This window comes from Gadus macrocephalus, chromosome 1 (genome assembly GCF_031168955.1).
Source record: "Gadus macrocephalus chromosome 1, ASM3116895v1".
Lineage (NCBI taxonomy): Eukaryota > Metazoa > Chordata > Actinopteri > Gadiformes > Gadidae > Gadus > Gadus macrocephalus.
The window spans coordinates 16,453,367-16,474,868 of record NC_082382.1 but is presented as its reverse complement, the minus strand read 5'-3'; the positions used below and the strand labels follow the sequence as shown (position 1 = coordinate 16,474,868).

General features: G+C 43.4%; 1 protein-coding gene across 9 annotated transcripts; it reads right to left on the bottom strand.

Annotated features, from left to right (window-relative positions):
- Window positions 1-3,805: 3,805 nt before the first annotated feature.
- Window positions 3,806-21,309, bottom strand: uckl1b (uridine-cytidine kinase 1-like 1b). 9 transcript variants are annotated; one of them, XM_060049589.1, is made up of 17 exons: window positions 18,820-19,585; window positions 17,848-18,016; window positions 16,728-16,927; window positions 16,086-16,192; window positions 12,706-12,876; window positions 12,179-12,250; window positions 11,438-11,627; window positions 11,187-11,248; window positions 10,457-10,531; window positions 9,176-9,195; window positions 8,290-8,388; window positions 7,748-7,841; window positions 7,214-7,276; window positions 6,954-7,076; window positions 6,164-6,271; window positions 5,906-6,062; window positions 3,806-5,403 (listed from the first exon to the last, which is right to left on the bottom strand). In XM_060049589.1, the coding sequence occupies exons 2-17, from the start codon at window positions 17,871-17,873 to the stop codon at window positions 5,324-5,326; spliced, it is 1,647 nt and encodes a 548-aa protein (XP_059905572.1). In that variant the 5' UTR covers window positions 17,874-18,016; window positions 18,820-19,585; the 3' UTR covers window positions 3,806-5,323. The 9 variants fall into 9 exon arrangements, 8 of the variants coding, with proteins under 8 accessions (XP_059905572.1, XP_059905556.1, XP_059905620.1 ...); XM_060049573.1 differs by lacking the exons at window positions 17,848-18,016; window positions 18,820-19,585 and adding an exon at window positions 21,190-21,308; XM_060049637.1 differs by lacking the exons at window positions 17,848-18,016; window positions 18,820-19,585 and adding an exon at window positions 20,628-20,805.
- Window positions 21,310-21,502: the final 193 nt, after the last annotated feature.

Sequence of the window (21,502 nt, the reverse complement as noted above, 5' to 3'; positions counted from 1 at the left end):
TCCCTACCGTCTGGACTGGCCTTTATGGTCTAGTCCCCTATGGCCTAGCCCTGGTCCCTACGGTCTGGACTGGCCTTTATGGTCTAGTCCCCTATGGCCTAGACCTGGTCCCTACCGTCTGGACTGGCCTTTATGGTCTAGTCCACTATGGTCTAGCCCTGGTCCCTACGGTCTGGACTGGCCTTTATGGTCTAGTCCCCTATGGCCTAGACCTGGTCCCTACCGTCTGGACTGGCCTTTATGGTCTAGTCCCCTATGGCCTAGCCCTGGTCCCTACGGTCTGGACTGGCCTTTATGGTCTAGTCCCCTATGGTCTAGCCCTGGCCTGACACTCAGACCTTGTCCTGCAGCCCTACAGGGCGTCGAGGACACACACACATTTATAAATACATGCAAACACTCATATGTACACTCATATGTACGCACAGATACACACACAAATATACACACACAGAGAACACGTGTACACACAACACATACACACACGCATTTGTATGAACACAAATACACACACACACACACACATATGTTTATATTTTTTGTTATAAATCCTACCTAATTAAACAGACACATCCATATGTTTTAGGCACATTTATTGCCGTTCCTATTCAAGCTATATTCAACAAAAATTATATTCGAGCAAATAAGAAAAAATTAATAGAAAACTCAATGTACACACACTGTTATTGTGGCTACACATGACGTTACCTGGCCAAACGTGGCCATAGAGAACAGGTTCCCCAGTCTGACCCTCCCCCCCAATGAAGGTAAGGTCACCAGGGACACCCTGGTCACTGGCCCTCGATCAAAACACAAGGTATTGTTTCATGTCTGACATGGGTTGCGTTGAGGATGTAATAAAGCATGACGTGTTTAATAACCTTGAGCAAGGTTTAAGCATACTTACAATACCCGTTAAGTCACATAATGTTGGCTCTGGTCAAATCAAGTTTCCCCATTAGCACATATGGAAATACTGCATCAGTATAAATAAAGGATTCCGTGATATTGGTGATTCGATGAGAATTTTATGAGAATGTTTGGTTCAACAGACAATAGAAACTTCGTGCAATGTTCATTGGTGTAATGACTGCTCCCTCTACTGGTGAATAGGCAGCGTTGATTTGAGAAGGATTGACCATTGCTCTGATACAGAAAAGGCCTATTCAAACTTTGTGAATGATTCAATTAAATTGGTTAAAGGCGTTACACTTTGTTTATACAACCACACAATAAATAAACAAATAATAAGACATAAATTAAAAAATTAAAAAATAAAACAAATGACTATGTTCCATCCAATTTCTCCTTTGCAAAAAAGACAACAAAAAAAACAATTCAAATCATTCATATCCACTTTGCTTCTACATCTAGTTGAAGCTGGGGAAAACCAGGCAAACAAGTATGCAAATAATTAAAAGTGGTGTTCAATCTTCGTGCTACGCTGAGACGAGTAAGCATTTCATGGGCTGACAAACCTGAGATTGAGCCTCAAGGTACCATGCTCAGGTGTGACAGTCCTGGAAAGAACCACCCAATAGAGGAGAAACCATCCCGCAGGCCGCCGCGCTCCCACTGGTCCATTGGATCATTGCGTCTCAGTTGAACCGCTGGCTTTACCAGCATTGCGACATTCATATTTACCTTATCAGGATAATCGTTGTATGGAGCGATACATAAAGTGGCAATTTAAGCGTGATTATAATCTTTGAATTGTTTAAGTTATCAAAACCTTTGTTTACAGAGTGAACTAATTTTGAAAATTGTGATAGCTTAGCCCTTGCTACATTTTGGCGGCAGTCATTACAATGAAGCAGAGCCCTGTCTGTTTTTTGTGTTGTAGATCAATCTAAACAGTCTATAATTGGAGCAGTACAAAACTATAATACGCATAAACTTGTTACATCAATAAATTGCTACAAATGTTCTCTTTGACATTTCACAATCATTAAATATAAGTGTAATCAAATTGGGGGGATTTTTATTCTACTAAATAGCTTGCCTCTAAGTTTGACGAAAGTGGTCGACTTTGATTTAGAATTATTAGCAGAGGTATTTAAACAGTGTCTTTCGGCCTGTATGTACCATACAAAAAACAAATTACAGAATGAAATCAGAAAACAAAAACAAGCTACTACATATGGCAAAATTACGAATACCTTTCCAGGTGACAAGTCGCTGCTGAATTATGGTGTTTCATGATGACGATCTGAGGACTAAAGCATGCACTATTGACAATCCTGAGATCCAATTTTCCTTATAAATTGTACAAATCCCCTGATTCACACACACACACACACACACACACACACACACACACACACACACACACACACACACACACACACACACACACACACATATACGCACACACACACACACACACACACACACACACACACACACACACCCACACCCACACACACACACACACACAACTGAAGCCCTCTTTCCATGATTAGGCATAACCTCTTCATCTAAATAATTCATATTCAAGCACTACGGCTGGCAGACTCATAGCTCCACTTCCAGACCGACACAAACACATTAACCAAACTAATCCTGAAATGTTGCTGATTTGCTTAACTTTTTTCTTCACATAACTTCAGTATTGCTTATATAAGGATTAAAACCTCAGTTCAAGAGCAGACAGCTTTAGGGGGTTGATTGTTAAACTTACCCAGAGAGAGAGAGAGCAGAGCATCTAAAGCCCCGAGATGAGGCAGATTAGAGAAGGCCACCAGACGCTGATCATCAGACGGAGGGGATGTGACTGAGGAGCGGGCGGGTGTGCGCGCGACACACTGACAGGCGCCCAGCTAAACTGAGACGAGGATGTACACAGGTAGTAAGGTTCGTGTGGCAGCACAGTGCTCTGACCTCATCAAGACTGCTCCACTAAACCAATGAGGATGCAATACAAACAAACATGCTCACACAAACAGCCACCCATATAGGCACACACACACACACACACACACACACGCTCGCATTCACACACACACGTCCCCTTCCTGTTTCTCTGCACTGGTGGTAAACTTTCCATGACATTTGTATAACAATAACCCAAAAATACACTTTAGTGATATGATTTAAATCTAATATGCACCGATTTCAAGTAAACATTTGTATAAAATTAGCTAAAAAAAGAAACCGATAAAACAATTTTTAATTGAACATTGTAATTTTGCTATTTTAGTAGTGTTAAATTGCAATATTGGTTTATTTCAATTAAACAAAATTCAGATCAAGACTGCAGACTACATCAGGCCTGAATACAGCACAAAAACCACTACACACATGTAGTGACATGTAGTGAATGTGTGAGTGGCCCTTATGCACAAAGCGTATAATTGTTTGTCGACCCGCTACAAGTGTGTCAATAATGCTACCTTGGCAGTTTTTTCAACAGCTAGTGGGATGAGAAAAAAAAAAGCAGTTAGATGGTTATCAAGGTTACTTTCCATGAGCTGAGGCCAGCCAAGCACGAATCCTGTTCTTTTTAAAGATGTAGACAATTACTATCCATTGAAATAATACAGATCACATCGGTTTTCATGACTGATGGGACTTGTTTTATTGAGCGTACTCAGTTGATAGTGATACAACTTGGTCCCTGTGACAAAGCTTGGGTTAGACCACACGGTTATCAAAGAGTGAAACGTGCTTCAGTTTGTTGTATTTGTTAGTTGGGATAAGTATGACTTCGTCGGATACAGTATTTTGTCCAATCATCCTAATTTTTCCGTTGTAAAGTTAAACAGGGGTCAAAATATCACCATGAATAAAGGGAATAAAGAGTAAATAAAGAAGTGATTGTTTTATTGAGCATTAACTGGAATTTCAAAACAATATATTAATACATGAAGCTTCGATTTTTCAAAATGATTAAAATATAAATACAATAGGGGTTTCTTTATTTATCTTAAAAATGAAGGAACAAACTAAACTCTCTCTCGATAAATAAACATATTGCAGTTATCTGAAGTAGACTATACACTACAGTAAGCAGCACAAAGCAAACATCTTCAGAAAATCATATTAACATAATAATGATAACAATAATACAAGTTACCCTTATTTAAGCAACTATAGTTAACGTATAGGTAACGTGTTAAAACCAATTTGCATAACCGAGGAGCCACCTAACCGAGCCATCACAAGAATATCTGCTGAGAAGCATGCATCTATACATATTATCTCACCTTTCAATCTGCTTTGGTTATGCATTGCCATCGTCACAATTTTTTTTTTAATTAGGGTTCTTCACTGTCACAGTGAAATCATTATCCTCACCACATTACGTTATAGCACTTGAGGGATTTTTGGAACCAATTAATAATTCAAGTCATACCGTTTGTAATTCAAAGGCATTTCAGGCCCTGGCAATTTAAAAATAATTTTAACTACCCAAGCACTTCTCTTCACTTCTCTGTACTTTATACAATTCAGTTGAATTATGATAAATCAGGTCAAACAAATTGGATAAAGCGGTATCAATCATGTGTGTGGTTGCTTTTCTGTTGAAAATGCCAATTCCCTACTCACCTACTGATATATGACCATGCTGACAGGACCAGACCAGATCCATAGATTAAAAATGGAAGTGGACAAATGAACACTGCTAAGTGAATACTAGAGCAATAGCCAAGTCACGGCATAAAAAAAACAAATGGCCAAAAACAGGCTTGACCTCTATGAAGAATGTATGTGCACATTGAAGAGAAAAAAGCAGGTAAAAAAAAAACGAGCAGATGCACCTACACATTGTTGAACAGTCTGAGGATTGCATGTAGCCAAGAAAACAGCAAGTCTTTAGCCCACACATGGCTGTGTTTTTGATAGTGCATGCAAGTGTATCCTTCCATACTGCACGACTTAAAGCTTGATACCCCCTTTAAAATAATTTTACTAATTTAGATAATAAAATGACATTTTGCAAAGAATACATTTGGCAACAGGTGCACATACTTTGTAACTCTATAGAACAAAGACAGCGCTTTTTAACGGTCCACAAAATAAAATACAAATAAACAAAGATTTAAACAAATCTCAATACAAAATAATATACATTCTGAAACCTTCTTTGTGTCTACAACCGTTTCTGGGGCACTCGTATGAAGATCACCTTGTCAGTATTGGCCCCTGACAGCAAAGGATTCATGTTACCGCCCAGTGCGGCCACTATGGGATTTTTTTGAAACATTGTCCTCAAAACGTCATCTTGCTGAATCACCGGGGCAGGTTACAGTAGTTCACTGGCAGACAGTCGCTCAGTGCCATTCCAGACAGTGAGTCAGCCGGTGCTCTCACTGCCAGACAATCAGTAACTGGGCTCATCCATCTCGTCGTCGCTCCAATCCGGGGGCGCGTCGGTACCGAAATATCTATCCCCAAAGTTACCTGCACAGCAAGAAATCATCGGATGACATGTTTGAAATGGTTAGGAATGTTTGAGAACAATCTTCCAATTAAGCTTTCAGGTTCACACCTGTCCTGATCTCACATGGCATGGAACACTGTTAAGCACATATACAGAGCATATTATTGATAAATAGGAAAACATCCAACATAATTGAGAACAAAAATGTTGAATTAGTACTTACAGTATAGGCCTTTATTTATTGCGTTCTTCAATCTTTAACATTTAAATCAACATAATTTTCGTATACATCCATAAATATATCTTCCTTTGATGACCAGCCATATTAAGAATAATCAATGCAACACATCATCATCAGCCATACATACTATCGCTCTCATTCACTATCAATATAGCCCAGCCTCACGATGGCAATGTGACGTTCACGTCATGGTTTGTTTTGTCACATCTACATGACTTCCGCTCAGCCTCAATATTCCGACCACAACAACAAAGTGCTCCAGTGCGTCCCTCCCGACTCACCGATGCCGGGGATGATGTGGAACAGATCGTTGACCTCCTTGTCCACCGCTGTGGTGATGATCTGGACCTGGGGGAAGGCGTAGGCCACGGAGTGGACTCCCATCTCCGCCATGAGCAGGGACACCAGCAGGATCTTATCCTCCTGGACGTCATGGTCCTGAGAGAACAAGCCCAAACACAGACCCCTTGTAGCTGCTCAGTAGTAACAACAGGACGCTTGTGCTTCAGACGCTGCACACCCCCCTTCCAGACACCCACCAGCAGAACTCTGACGGCCATCATGGCGGCAGCGCCCGTGGAGACGGTGCAGTCCATCAGGATCACGTGGTCCTCCCCAATCTCCCTGGGCAGCCGCAGGTAGTGGAGCTGGCAAAGGTTAAGGGCGGGGTGAGGCAAGGCAGGATGTGGCTTTCATACGTCACATGCTACAGAGCTTCTGTAATGGACAACTGAGATAGAGGTTGAAGGGGGGCCGAGTTGCACAACACACCAAAGCAGCGTTGGAAAAGCACGCAATTGGATGGTTGCTTTAACCCAATTCTTCTCCCCATACTGCGAGAGCACACATTGTGTGCGTGGGAAGCCTCAGCCTGGCTGTTGTTCTGCCAATGACGTATTCAACCAGTTGAGCCGGGGAGGAACTTTTGCTTTCTTTACATAAAGCTCTCAGGCCACCACGGCTGTAAAGCCAGTTTAGGCCATGTAATAAGCACGTCTGTAATAAGCCTGTACAAGCATTTCATTGCTTGAATGTACAGATACCTGTCCGCCTACCCACCCACCCACCAGGGTATCTGCACGCACGCTGCCCTGCCCTCAGGGCTAGGCGGACCCATTGCAAACGCTAGTGTGCTAGTCGTGTACCAATGGGAAGAGGAATGAGAGTGGGACATGAAAGGAGGGCGGGGACCTCATCGGTCGGCTTCTTCCAGAATCTAGCTTACTGGGTCCAGGTCTGGTTCCTCCGAATGGCCTCCCCTAGCTTAACGGAGGGTCCACAAGGCCCAGGTGGGAGGGGACTAGCCCCGGGGCCCGCGGTGGCGTGTACCTCTGGCTCCCCCGTGTCCTGGTTGGTCTGGATGAGGATCTTGCCGATGCGGACGTCCTTGCAGACCGCCCTCAGGGCCGGCTCCATGGTTTCCCCGGCCCGCAGGATGGACACGCCCGTCACCTGTGGGCGGGGCGGGGGGCAGGGGGGCAGGGAGGTCAACGGCACGGGACGGTTCTCTTGAGGGGCGGCTTTGAGGAAATGGGAGGAAATGGGTATTGGGGGAGGGGGAAGGCGGGGGGGGGGGGGGGGACCCTCACCCTCTTTCCGTCGAAGGACCTGCCCTCGTAGTCCTCTCCCTGGGGCGTCTGGACGGTGTGGGACTGCGGGGTTACAAACACCAGACCATCACTATGACCGTTGAGTTTGCACGTACAGAATCTAAACGTGCGTGTGTGTAAGTAGGTGTGTTTGAGATGCTTGTCTGCGATGCTCTAGTTTAAAGCCAGGGCGTCTTTCCATTCAAGGTAGAAGTTTCCATGCGGTTGTCACAAGCAGCTCTCTCTGCCGATGTGAAATGATCAGCATCAAATACAAAAAACCTTTCTCACTCTCTCTCATATGTCTAGCAATGCATTTCCTTCGTATGACACTTTTTCTTTTAACCGATAAGGTATGCCATGCTCTTCACCCGGGTCCATATATGGTCATACTTCCTACATCATCTAAATTCTTAAACCTTTGTCTGAATGAATGAATGAATGAATGAATGAATGAATGAATGAATGAATGAATGAATGAATGAATGAATGAATGAATGAATGAATGGTACACGTGTCACATGTCACGGGCACCTGAGAGGGGAGGAAGGACAGCGCCCGCTCGATCAGCAACCGCATCAACCTCTTTGAGTAGAAGATGAACTCGTCACGGCTGGTCTCCTTGTTTCTGGAGCGGGCAGAAATATTCAGTCCATACGTTCGTATCAAATCCAGCATACACAAACACTGGATAGCCTGGCTTCACTACAAGGTCGTACATGATTGAACGACTAGCCAACCATTTTCCCTATGAAAATGGTTGCGACCCCAACGTACATTTGTGTCTATTCTGCTGCAGCACCAAGTTTACGCCCAATCAACATCTGCCGGTGATATCGATGTCCCAATGAATGTAATCACATCGCTGCACTACACACAAAATGATTCGTAGTAGTTTGAACCCCTTTATCTATACATGACGAATATGAACGATCAAATATCTAGATCATAGATCAGCCATCTCCTGCGACCCCATAAGCACGTCAGGCTCCTGACCCCAAGGCAGGAACCACTGAGCAAGGTGTTCGCAGTGAGGACGCCACAGACGTGTCCTGATTGGTGGTCGGGGGAGCTACCTGATGATGGTGTGCATCCCCCGGACCTGGGGGGTGCTCTCCAGGACACTGAGGGTCTGCGGGAGGGGCTGGGCCTGGTGGGCCGAGGCCAGAGCTGCCCTGTTAGCACGGCAACGACAAGAGCAGGGGGTAAAGCAGAGGGGGGAGGGTACACGGTCGGGCACCATAGCATAGAGACGACGGCAGTTTACTTGAATGTGAGTGAGCAACCGATGCTCACGCACATGCACGCACGCACACACAAACACACACATGCAGATGCAGACATATAAATGAATGAGTACATACACACTCGTTACTACTAAGGTTGCAGGCGAAATATAACCTGGTTAGGGGACAGAGTGAGTGAACGCTACATCTCTTCACCAGTTACTAAAAAAACAGCAAGGAATATGGAAGTGCAGTGTGGGCGGGTGTGAACTGTACCTCTTAAACTGGATTGCTTAAGAGGGAGTCTGAAGGACGCTGAAGCAGACGGACAACAAGTTTGCCACTCAAAAGTGTGCAGAAAAGCCTCATGGAAAGTAAATTTTCTTTCAATTGTTCCTTCAAACCAGGGCCTTGAAATGCTTGGAAGACTTAAGAATATAAAATCCAACAAGTACAAGGCTGATGTATTTTGAAGTAAAGCCAAAATGTCCAAAAATTTCGTTTCCATGACAGGTCTCTGCTGGCTTGTTATTCCTTCAGCTAATTCCACATCACGTTTAGAAGTGAAAAGTGTAGCTGGGTTAGTGTTCCTCCTCTGATGAAGGTTACAACGATAGGCTCGTTGGTCAATGAACAGATCTTCTAACACCACAAACAATTAGCCCACATGATTCTTTTTTTAAGGTTGCAAAATAAAGATGCGCAGAACCAGAGAAATCATATCAAAACGTCTCACATATCCCAGCGTAGTTTCCTCTATGTGGAGAAGGGTTTTGGGAGACAGAAGACAAAGAACGACAAAAAACAAAAACAACAGAGGAGACACAAAAGGACAAAAAAAGAAAAGAGGAAGAACGATGAGAACAGAGACACAACACAGGGTGGTCGAAGGAGCGATGGGAAGGGCAGTGGTGAGGGAGGGTGACAGCCGCCACATGCCTGTGCACTGTAACGTGTGATGCTATGTGCTCCATGTGTTTATGTAGTAGCCCTTCAAGGGTACATATGCACGTCGCCCGGCCGACATTATTGGCCGATGAAATTTCTGCAGATCATCACGTATTAAAATCAATGTATGTTCATATATTTGTAAAAAAAACCCTCATGTCCTAGATTGTAGTGAAATTGCTCAATAATTCTTATGTGCGTGTCATCTTGTGTATTGCGACGGTGCGGTTGTGTGTGTGAGATGTGCACAGGTCGCAGCGTGGCTGTCACTCTTCTACAGCATGCTGAGGTGAACAGCGTAGGTGTCATTACAACTCAGGGACCTTGGTACGTTCTAAAGAAAGACACCAAATCAACTTCCTCTCTTTTTCTGTTTGTCTCTCTCAAGCGACTGTGGCCACCGCACTCAAATGGAAAAACATGAAAAAAAAAGTGTGTATGCCGTACGGCATTGGAAACTTTGTGGCTTTGATAGTCACATTAGCTGCGGCAACAGCTTCCTCTCCCCTTCCATTCTCTTTAGCCATCTATCTCTCTCTCCCCTCTACTGGCACGGCTCTCTCTCTCTCTCTCTCTCTCTCTCTCTCTCTCTCTCTCTCTCTCTCTCTACACAGAAGACAGGAAGGGGCGTGAGTTGTAATTTCTCTGAAAATAAAAAGTAAAAAGATGGCGGAGGGGGAGAAACCAACACCTTTGCTTTGAGTCAACTGCTGGCTGCACCAGAGCCATGCGGACACTGCCGTCAGGGGTACGCGAAGCAGTCGGAGTGCCCGCTCTATGACTTTAAACGTATACATCTCACTCCATTATGTGAATATCTTTCTATGCATGCCAATGCTTTCCCAATGTGCTGTTAATACTACTTATTCTGCCACCACTGCATCCAGGGGGCGGTTTCAATCCATGTTTATTCCCATCCCTTCTGGCAGCCAACAGAATCCCTAAAGGCATTGGCTGCTCCAAAGAGCTGTCCCGGTCCCCAGTAAGGCCCAGGGCGGAGGGACAGGGGGAGCCCAGAGTGGATAGACAGTTAGAATGAAAGATATGACAGGATAAAAGGCTACTCTACCTGACGCTGAGCTCTCGCTGTGAGCGATGGCAGGGTTGGGGGTTGGTGGTTTGGAGAGGAGAGCGAGAGAGTGGTCTGTGAGCAGTTTGTATGGTGTGGGTGAAGGGGAAGGGGAAGGAGTGACGGGGAATGGTGGGTTGGGTGAAGCCGACCACACTGTGACACAAGATTCACTAGTGGCTAAGTGTGTGCGCTGTGGACAGTTGTGAGTGTAGTGAGTCCAACTTTTGAAAAGAAATTCTAATGTGTGTAAGATAGTTGCAAATCAATCGACAATGGCGGCACGCATTCATCCAAAAAAGTGTGTGTATGTGTATATATATAAATTGAATAGCTGAAGCACATAGAATTCAATTCAAGAGTACTTACTGCAATATATTGATTTTCTAAGCCAGGCTGTGGCATTTAAGAGCTACCGGGTTTTTCAGTGTAGTGCCCGTTATATCCACCAGAGGGTGTAAGAAGGCTTTTGCATTAACCATTTGGTCTGTAATGGCAGACCCAATTATATTCCTTGAAACTGGGCTTAAGCTCAAAAGGGGAAGAGTTACTGCGTCATATTTCTAAGCTGATTTGAAAATTGGGTTCTCTTTGGAACTGACATGCCTTATCTTTATTTCTGCAGGCCAAATTAGTTTCCTGTATTTTAGTTTTTTGCTGGCAGTGTGTCAGTGCCTATCTGCTTGTATGGCTGAGTGGGCATTTTAACAGAAAGAGAAAGTGTGTTTACCTCTTCCAGTTGGCTGTGGACATGCTGCACAATCAAGTCAATGGCCACCATGTTGCCACCACCTAAACCATACACACGGTCAAGAAAATAAAACAAGGACCAGCATGTAAGGAAATGTGTCTCTTGACTCAGAGCCATCGATGACTCCTCTCTGTACTGCTGTGAATGAGTTACAACATTTCTTGTGGATTGCGGTGGTAAGAAGACACCGGCCCACCTCCTGTTTTGAGGTGAACAGGGGTTGCACTCACCTCGCGGTACGACGATGTCTGCCAAACGCATGGTGGGCTCGATGTACTGGTCGAAGGCGGGCTTCACATACTTGTTGTACTGCTTGATGACGCCCCCGATGTCGCGGCCCCGCTCCGTGATGTCCCTCCGCAGCCGGCGCACCAGGCGGATGTCCGAGTCCGTGTCCACAAAGATCTTCATGTCCAGCAGCTAAACACACAACAGTTGCATGACAACTGTATTTATATATATATATATATATGATGTGCATAATATTGCATACAAATATGAAATACATCAAGTATCTTTCGTGTCCATGGCATATTTATTTCCCCTTCTTTTGAGAGACTTTCTATGACGGCACAGTACCGGTAATGTGATGTCAAATGAAGGTTAATGTGACAGAATGAGGTCGAGCTTGGCTTGAATGAAGGATGAATTCACTTAGACAAGATGGGTCTGAAGCATTGAGTAGAGACGTAAAGAAAGTGCACATTTATTTGGATAAGCAGGCACACACGCACACACACGCTTATGCAGATGTACATGCAAACAAAACGCACCCACACAACCACGCACACCGACATCCGCACTCATGCACGCATTAAAAAAGAAGCACCTAAGGGAAAAACTCTTAGGTTGGTTAACATCCACCAATACATTCTTAAACCCAGGTAAGGGCAAACAGAAATGTGTCCCCGGTGCCTTTTACAGAGGCAGTGCATCACTTGGGTCCGATGTGGTCGATAACCTGCACCAACCTGCAGCAGTTCTTTATCTGCAAAGGACATGATCCCCTCGAAGATGACAACGCTCGCGCCATACACCGTTTTCTGCCGCGGGGGAGAGAAGCCGGGAGAGTGTGTTAGTTAATACAATCATACTTTTAGTCCCATCAAAATCTATACCATGGCTGAACATGATTCCATACATGGACGCCGATTAAAGTAATTGACTGAAATGCAACAACCTTTATCGGCATTGTGCAAAGGGTCATTCCTAGAACAGGTGGGACTTCTGATGTGGCTTAATGCAGTAGGGACATTGTATGATGTATCCCCCCCCCCCTTCTGCTCATTGTGGAGGCTCTTCATGGACACTTAGAGGACTTAGGGGATGGTGTATCCATCAAACTGTCCTTCGTCACAACTTGTGGTTGTGATGAACCGCTATTCCAATAAAAGCCCCTGAGGGTCACCATAAAAGTGGGATTACAGAGCAATGACTCTGAGATTCAGTCCATTACATTGCTTCCGTACCCCAGCGTTTAGTGTCTCGCTTCGCTCACCCACTCCTTCTGTCGCCCGTGAGTCGTAAAGTCGTACACAGGGATTTTCACACTCTTGCCCAGTTTGAGTTTGCGCAGCGTGTGTGTCAGCAGGTCAAAGTCAAAGGCGTCTGGGTGATCAAAGTTGTAGTTGTTATCGGCAGCCAGGTTCTGCTCATCTTTGGACAGGACCTGAGGACAACATCAGCAGTTATACAACGTTAGCCTTTAAAACGTTACCACTATTCTGCACCACTGGACAAACTTGTTTCACTCGTTTTGCTTGCCCTTAAAACTGGTCTACTATAAAACTAGTAGACATTTCCCCTCTTCTTGGAACCCAAGCTAAAAATTAGGGCTGTCAAGCGATTAAAATATTTAATCACGATTAATGCCATAGTTAACTCACGATTAATCGCGATTAATCGTAATTTTTTTTTCTATGCTAAATATCCCTTGAATTCTTTGTCCCATTAATTTTTCTCATTTTAATGCTCTTATCAACATGGAGAAGTGCATCGGCTTGCCTTGTGCAAATGTTTTTTTATTGATAACAACATTGGCATATACTGATCAAAACAGGACGGTACAAAAAAAAAGCCTATAATGCAATCAAACGATGAACATACAAAGATATGCCTTGAACATAGCAGTCAGGCTACTGCTTCTTTGTTTTGAGCCCAAAAAAAAAACAAAAAAAAAAAAACGTTATTTTTAAAAAAATAATAATTTATAATTTATAATAATAATTTGCGTTAATCGCGCGTTAAAAAAATTAACGCCGTTAAAATTGGTTTGCGTTAACGCCGTTAATAACGCGTTTAACTGACAGCTCTACTAAAAATGCATTGCAAATAGCAACTGTAATGTTGTCTTGTGATTGTGAGAAATGTCCACACTGGTGATGACATGTTTGCTTCCTTATCTACTACACCCACACTGCGTGCTGAAGTTTGTTGGTGTGAGTGGAAAAGCAGTGTGCAGCTTTTGCTAAGGGCTAATCTAATCAAATCAATCTAAGCAAAATTAATTTCCAATGAACATCTATTGATCGGCTATAAATTCATTGATGGTATAGTACATAATAATAAAAATGCACCATAATCTGACGGAAATATATCGGACCAGATATTTATCGTGCATCCTTACAAAAAAATGTCTAAAAGCAATTTAAACTATATTGGCCAACATATTAAATGCACACTAGGCATGGAAGGTTTGGCTTTTATACATTCATACCTTTCTGTAATTTCACCCAGGTATAGGGTATATGACGGTGTTGGAGTATGTGTGGATAACCCCTGGTTAAAGCAGCCTCACCTAGCCGAGTCAGGCTGATTGGACTCTGGGGCTGGGTGAGGCTGCACACCTGTTGCATACTGAGCAATCAATGTGAAGGTTAAGCCAGCCATCTCCACACACATTTGGGGAGATACCTCCACACACTCTGAGAGAGATCTCCTGCATGGAAGTGGAGCACCATGAGCATGCAGGAGCACTCTCCTTGAGGGAGTGTGGAGATGGCTGGTTTAACCTGTATCAACCAGTGTACACACAAAAAGGATTACACCTGTATTACGGAGAGTATGCACTGTACGTGCATTACAACAACAATGGTGCGCCATTGGCCAAGTCGGTTTTTTACTTGCTTTTAACTGTTAATTTCCAGCTAGCGGGATCTCTTCAGAGATTTTAATGTTTTATCCATTGTGATTTTTATTATTGTTTGGGACATGGAACTTTGTAATATGACCACTGTGTAGACATATTGACCAAATGATGGCTCTTTTTGAGGAGTGCTGCTGCCCAACGGTCTCCTGGGCAGGTATAAACCGCTAGACATATGGGACTCATACAGGTGATTGGGATGTAACGGAATGAAAATTTATTGCGGTTATCCACCGCAATAATATTTGCATTTGAAATGAAAACGCAATTTTTTATCGACAACATATTTATCGGGGTTTACCGTTACACCGGTTGCCGGTACATCCCAACAGGTGATCGTACTTTAGTTCCACGGGTCAGATCGCTGTAATTTGAAATGTCTTGCTGAATATCCAAAATAACAAAAAAATATATATAATTCAAACTACATTAACTGCAATTGAGATGTGCAATTATTTGAAAAGTCCACCACGACAGCACTGGTTAAAAATATGTTTTTCAGGAAGCTATAGTAAAACTTGCCGAACCATGTCAGCCACTAACTGTTTGTGAACAAACTTATTTCAGTCTCAATAACTATGCAACAGCAAATACTTTATTTTTTACTATTTAATTATATATCCTGCTAACAATTTTTACCAATTTCATACAAATACAAACGTTATCAACATAATTGAACATGTATTCATAAGATGTTGGAAAATGTATGATAGAAAGCGTCTGTATTTTTGACGGTATTGAATCGTACCCTCTGTATTTCACAATACACTACTGTGTACTGTAATACTGCGAAGCATGCGTGTGAAGCACGCTTGCTTCGCACGCACACACACACACTTTAAGAGAAGTTGAGTTTGGCAGACCTAAATTTAGGCACGGCTGGAGCCTCCCTCTGACGTCTGTATCGAGCCTGGAGTGTGTATTTGTGTTTGCTGTGTGTGTAAGGTATTCATACAAGTGCATGTATTTGTGCATATTTATATCTTTACTTAATGTGTCCAAACATTGAAATGTAGAACTCATATACACATAACATAATGTTGAAATATTTGCAAAACAAAAATTAACTTCTGCTTTTTACAGTCTGAGGACACAGCAGCAAACATGTTCTGGCGGCACACTGTCTAAACTGTGCTTCTCACAGTCACAGGTACAACAGATACAAAGTCCAGGAGGCCTTTTCTGCTTTTTTCCAGAGGCAGATCTGTGTTGGCCCAGCTGCAGGCATCTCAACGGCAGGTGCTCTACACCGATGACATTTAGATGAGAGCGGCCTGCCGCCCCTTATGACTGCTGTCAGACCGTGGCATGATTACATAAGGAGGCTGGGGGGTAGTAGAGAGGTGTATTTGTGTGTGTGTGTGTGTGTGTGTGTGTGTATTTGTGTGTGTGTGTGTGTGTGTGTGTGTGTGTGTGTGTGTGTGTGTGTGTGTGTGTGTGTGTGTATGTGTGTGTGTGTGTGTATTTGTGTATGTGTATGTGTATGTGTGTGTGTGTGTGTGTGCGTGTGTGTATTTGTGTGTGTGTGTGTGTGTGTGTGTGTGTGTGTGTGTGTGGGGGGGGGGGGGGGGGGGGGCTAGGCACAGAGAGTAGAAGCCTATTAAACAGGGCAGGACTTTTGTGATCAGCAGATCTCAATGTTTATATGGCTTGGAGGGCAAACCAGGACATGTAAAATTGCTTAATGTTCTGCATAGTCCTGTGACACAGGTACATAGCCTTAATACACGTACCTTGTAGAAGGAGTCCATGGACAGTAGGACAACCCAAGGGACATCAAGGGCCTCGATAATCTTCCTGGCCACTGTGGTCTTCCCTGATGCGCTTCCTCCACACAGACCTGAAGGAGAAACAAACAACGTTCCTTACTGAGAAACTTCGATACCTTTAAGGAAGGCACATTCTTGAGGGACCCAATAGGATTGCAGCAAGAAGCAGCAGATAGACATTATGGAAAGTACAGGGCACAGGCACAGCTCCCTCCTATTAAACTGATGTTTTGTTTGATACATTTGAAAATGGTAGTGAATATCTATTTGCAGCAGCTATGAATGTCTCGTGTGTTCTTACCCACACACAGACACCACATACCTGCTTGAAGACTATTGCCATTGCATGTCCAACAAGTCAATGCATTTCTAAAGGGTAATGCCTTTTTAACCCCGTGTGGATCGAGGCATCTCACTCAAGGTGAGGTATGCAGGGCATATCACCCTGACGCAGAGCTATTGTTGACGACGCAGGGTGTAGTGTTGTGTAAACATCACGGGCGGACCTTTGCTCCATGGGGAACACAAACGGAAATGTATAAAAGCGACGAGGACGAAGTCCCAGTCGGCTCTCTCTGTGACTCGGGGCTCGTGCGAGCGTCTCACCGATGACGAAGGCCTCCTTGGACTGGGCACCGTGCTCGTTGTACCAGGGCGGGCGGCCCGCGGTGTATATGGTCCGCTTGGATGTGCGCAGGAGAGGGGGCTCCGACTTGCATTGGCTGGTGGTCCGCTTCCTCGGCGACAGGCCGGTGCTCACCGTGGGGAGTAGCCGGTCCAGACCAGAGCCTTCGCCGCCACCGCCGCTGCAATGCATAATGTACGTGAGAATGGAGGACAGCGGCAGGCTTTGCATCAATGCATCGGGATGGAACACTTTAATGCCAAACAGTCATGAGTCATTTACAATCCTTTTGTTAATGATGAACTGGTCACTATCAACACATTCATTTACAATCCTTTAGTTAATGATGAACTAATCATTAAGAATACATTATTATACATTTGAGATGATTTATAAGTGGTATGATAAATGGCCCCTATTTTTCCACCTAGTGTTATGTTTCAGCTGTCAAACACAGAAACATGACTACACGTCTACCTCTTATGAAACTGTGGGTAGGAACACATCAGAGTAATAAACATTGTATCCGTAATTACTTATAGCAGAAAACTAGTTGCCTCACAGCCCTTGGATTATTTGACATGGTATTTGTGTTCAGGTTTTGCATTGATTAGCTCTTAATGGAAAGTGCAAAACTGCTGTTTCTGTGTCAATGGTTCCTTATTATAAATTAAAATAGCCCTTTGGCATTGCCTTTTGCATGAATACAATTAAAGATTAAATTAAAACACCCAAGCAATTTTAACATTAGAGAAGTTAACAATTCCCCATGATGTTTGTTTTTTTGAGGCTAAGGATAGAGTGAGTTCTAATTTAGTCAATAAGTGAAAAGAACAGTATAGAGAGATTTACAATTCTGTGGACATTGTCATGGTTTAGTATTCAGACCAGCAGAACACAAGAACAAAGCGTGTCTGGACTGTTGAGCACCTATACACAAACAACCTCCCACCAAAGGACATGCGCTACTCCCCACACAACATGAGGTCCTTGGCGACCATACACTCTGAAACCGGTTAGGTCAAACTGCACAGAAGTTACGAGATTAGACAAATCAACATACAACATGTTGGCTGAGTGGCATGCTCGATCAACACCTACTGCATTAAGCGGGTGATCTGGTCCATTCTTAAGAGTAGGAGCGGGATGATTGGAATACCAAATGTCTCTCTCCCTCGATGTGTCCCGACAGTGAACCCAAAACCGCAACTCTTAATCCTATTGAATCTCTGTCACAGCTCTGTGTCTAACTTTGTGATTCCTCGTCTCACTGGCCAATCAAGCCCAACAGGTGGAGTTCCAAGGCAGGGTTGAAGGTGAAATAAAAAGCAAAGAGAAAGAGAGCGATAGATAGATAGGAGCTCTCGCTCGTGAACTCTTATCTTTTATGGCAAGGGCTGGAATTGATAGGTTCTTATACAGTGCTAGAGTACAGTGTCGCACTGTACCCTCTCTCTGGGTTATCAGAGACGATCCATGTTAAAAGATAAGCACAAATGTGCATGTGAGCATGGCTAAACCATGCCTTTGTCCTACGGTGGCAGCGACAGAACTGAGTGCACTACTACAAAGCCAACCAGCTGGGAAAGGACTTTTTTTGCAAAAGAAAATACAGAAGAGCAGTTCAAAACAAAAGGATGAAAAGCCTCTTAAGTATGTGGAAACCATTTGCCATCTCCGTCCAGCAGATGATATTGTATAGAGTAAGTTATAACAATAATAATTGAATAGAGAGGAGTTCACTCTGTGGGAAACCCACGCTCAGTAGCAACACATGACTACCGAGAACAACACTACCTAAATTGTCGCTATGCTGTGGAACTATGGGCATTACCACAATAAAATGGATGAGGCACAGATACTGTCTAACAGATACTGTGTAACATCCACCTAATTATCTATTCTCTTATAAGCCTATGTAGTTCTTTCTACTTCCGTCTTACGCCTTAACATAGTCCAAAAAAAAATAGCCAAAATATGCAAACCACTACAAAATAGAGAAAATAAAATATATATAATAATAAGATCATGAAAACATGATGGTGCAAACATACAAAAATGTAAGCCACTTACCTGAGGTTCCAACAGGCAGATATTCTAGCTCCTGAATAGGCTGGTAGAGTGTTCATAACTTGATACAACCGGCTTTCCACTGTAGACTTTATTTAAACTATTATTATTGCAAGTAAGCACACATCATGTACACATACTCAGGCACGTTCTACCCCTTCTCGACTAGTACAACTATTTAGTCATGAAAGAGGGGAGGAGAGAGAGAAGAAACATAACTCAACTATGTTTTGGTTTCTATTCTGTCAATTAAGCACCAATGAGCGAGAGAGCGGGAGAGAGAGAGGGAGAGATAAAGAACTATCAACGGTGACCAGTAAGTTTGGAAACGAAACTGCTACGGGCTCGCCCTCTTTGCATGTCCAGCCCTCCCCCTGGTAGACTAGCCAACAAATGTAAGAGGATAACCTATCCTCCAGATTATGTTCGTTAGGCGATATTAATAGCAGCAGGTTAGAGCTAGACCTTCCCAGTCCAGGCCTCAACACACGCACACACTCTTAAACACACAGAAAAGTACCAAGCATGGCTCGTCTATCAGTGACAGTCCCTGTCACAATATCTTGCTGAAAAAGAACAGAGGCAGCGGTCATGAAACAGCTTTATATGATATAGCTCATACAGACCAAAGGTAAGAATATGCAGCTTGAAAGAAAGCCAAAAAGGCTAGGGCTTCATGGAAATTCTGAGTAAAAGTGGAATACAAGGTAGAAAGAAGACAGAAGGAACACTAAAGGGAAAGGCACGATTCCCCTGTAGAGACTCAATGTGCCTGACAGCAGCCTGGAAACATCCACAAGCAGACAAACACGGCTACACACACACACGCAGAGTTCTGCCCCGCCCTTGCTCAACACATACTGGGCAGTGGGGAAATAAACAGCATGATGAAACTGAACACTGCCTCAACCTCTCTATTAACTGACACACGCGCACACACACACACACACACACACACACACACACACACACACACACACACACACACACACACACACACACACACACACACACACACACACACACACACACACACACACACACACACACACACACACACCCGAGAGGCTAAACGGTACAGACGAAAAGATTAGCGCCAGCCTCAGTTCTTAACAAATAAGTTACAACCAAACCCCTGTTAAAGACCACAGTTTAGCTACCATGTCAACAAGGGTACTAGGCGCCATGTAGATTTGCTGATTTTCTGTCCTCAGTACACAGTAACCATGTGCTACCAACCTACTTCCTAGAAGGCGGTGATCCTTTGCGCTGAATCAACTATCATGCTGAGAAAAAGATAAATGTGTAAACTATTTAAAAGGTCAATACTACTTTAGACCATCTTTAGGCAAATAGTGTCACACACAACTTGGATTGAAGTCCATGGTGGATTGCAATGCTGAGCTGATAAAGTGGAAAAAAAATAAGTGTTACATATTGTATCATGCAGATAAATGAGCAACCCAATGTATACGCTTGGTTGAATTTGGAATCACCTTGACCTAAATGTGTAGTTATTTAAGTGAACATGTACTGCGGTTAGTGCAACGCTATATTAATTATATGGTAGACCCCTTAAACTAACTGAACTTCAGAGGGCCAAGAATATTATTTAAAATTATGTATTCAAAACGTATGTTTTAGCGTCCTCCATTTAAGATGTGTTGTAATGCCATCTGAACTACACAGATTGACAGTTTATACTACAGGTTTATGTACATGATAGAGCTATGTTGTAACACCCTCTTGTGGCACAAAATGCATCACGGACAGCTAGAGGAATTCTGTTAGTTTACCTCTTAAATACGTACCATTACTGATCTTTGATGTTACAGACACGCGTTAGGATTAATGATGACATTTACTAGACTTTAATTTAAGTGCAATATATATTATGCCATTAGGTCTCGAGCAGTAAATGGGGTGTATTCCTATCCTACAAGCAGAATAACTGGTTATTCATCTTACAAATGCCCAGCTACTGCGTCTAACACATAATTCTTGGATTGTTTCTGGGGAATGTGTGACAGGAAACGAAACTAGATACAGGCCTACACTACAACACTAAAACCACATGCCGAATGTGTAGTCCCCATTAAATATTGTAATAACAAAGCCAGAAAGACTGTACGCCACGTGTAGCAATCTCCAATGTCAACTAATCAGTAGATATTCATGGACCATGTATAGTATTGTCTACATGTTAACGTCATGCCTTCCATTACAAGCGCTACACGATGCTCTTTGGCTGACTTGGTAGCACATTGGGAGGTCGTGGTTCTATGAATAATGTCTCTGCGGGAAAATGTGAAAATAAAAATAAAACCAACAGTCCCCTGGCTGGATGTAGCTACATTGGTAAAACGTGTTTACCTATTAGATACTGCCGAAGCTTTTTCTTCGGTCTCCATTTTTGAGACACTTCCTTCTCTGCAGACGGCAGACATTGTTGTTTCATTATTGACAATCAGCTGTTCAGAGGTTAACGCTAAAGCATTATGGGGAATGTAGTTATATTAAATATTCACATCGTTATAGCTAACGGACCACCAACTCGACGTGGACTCCCGTTCCCAGAACTCCCAGGTTTTTTTGGCTCTCTTTAAAACGAGTACAATATTCATAATCATATAAGGACCTGTGCCCACTGCCCACGACACGTTGTAAAACGATACGGCCTCGTGTT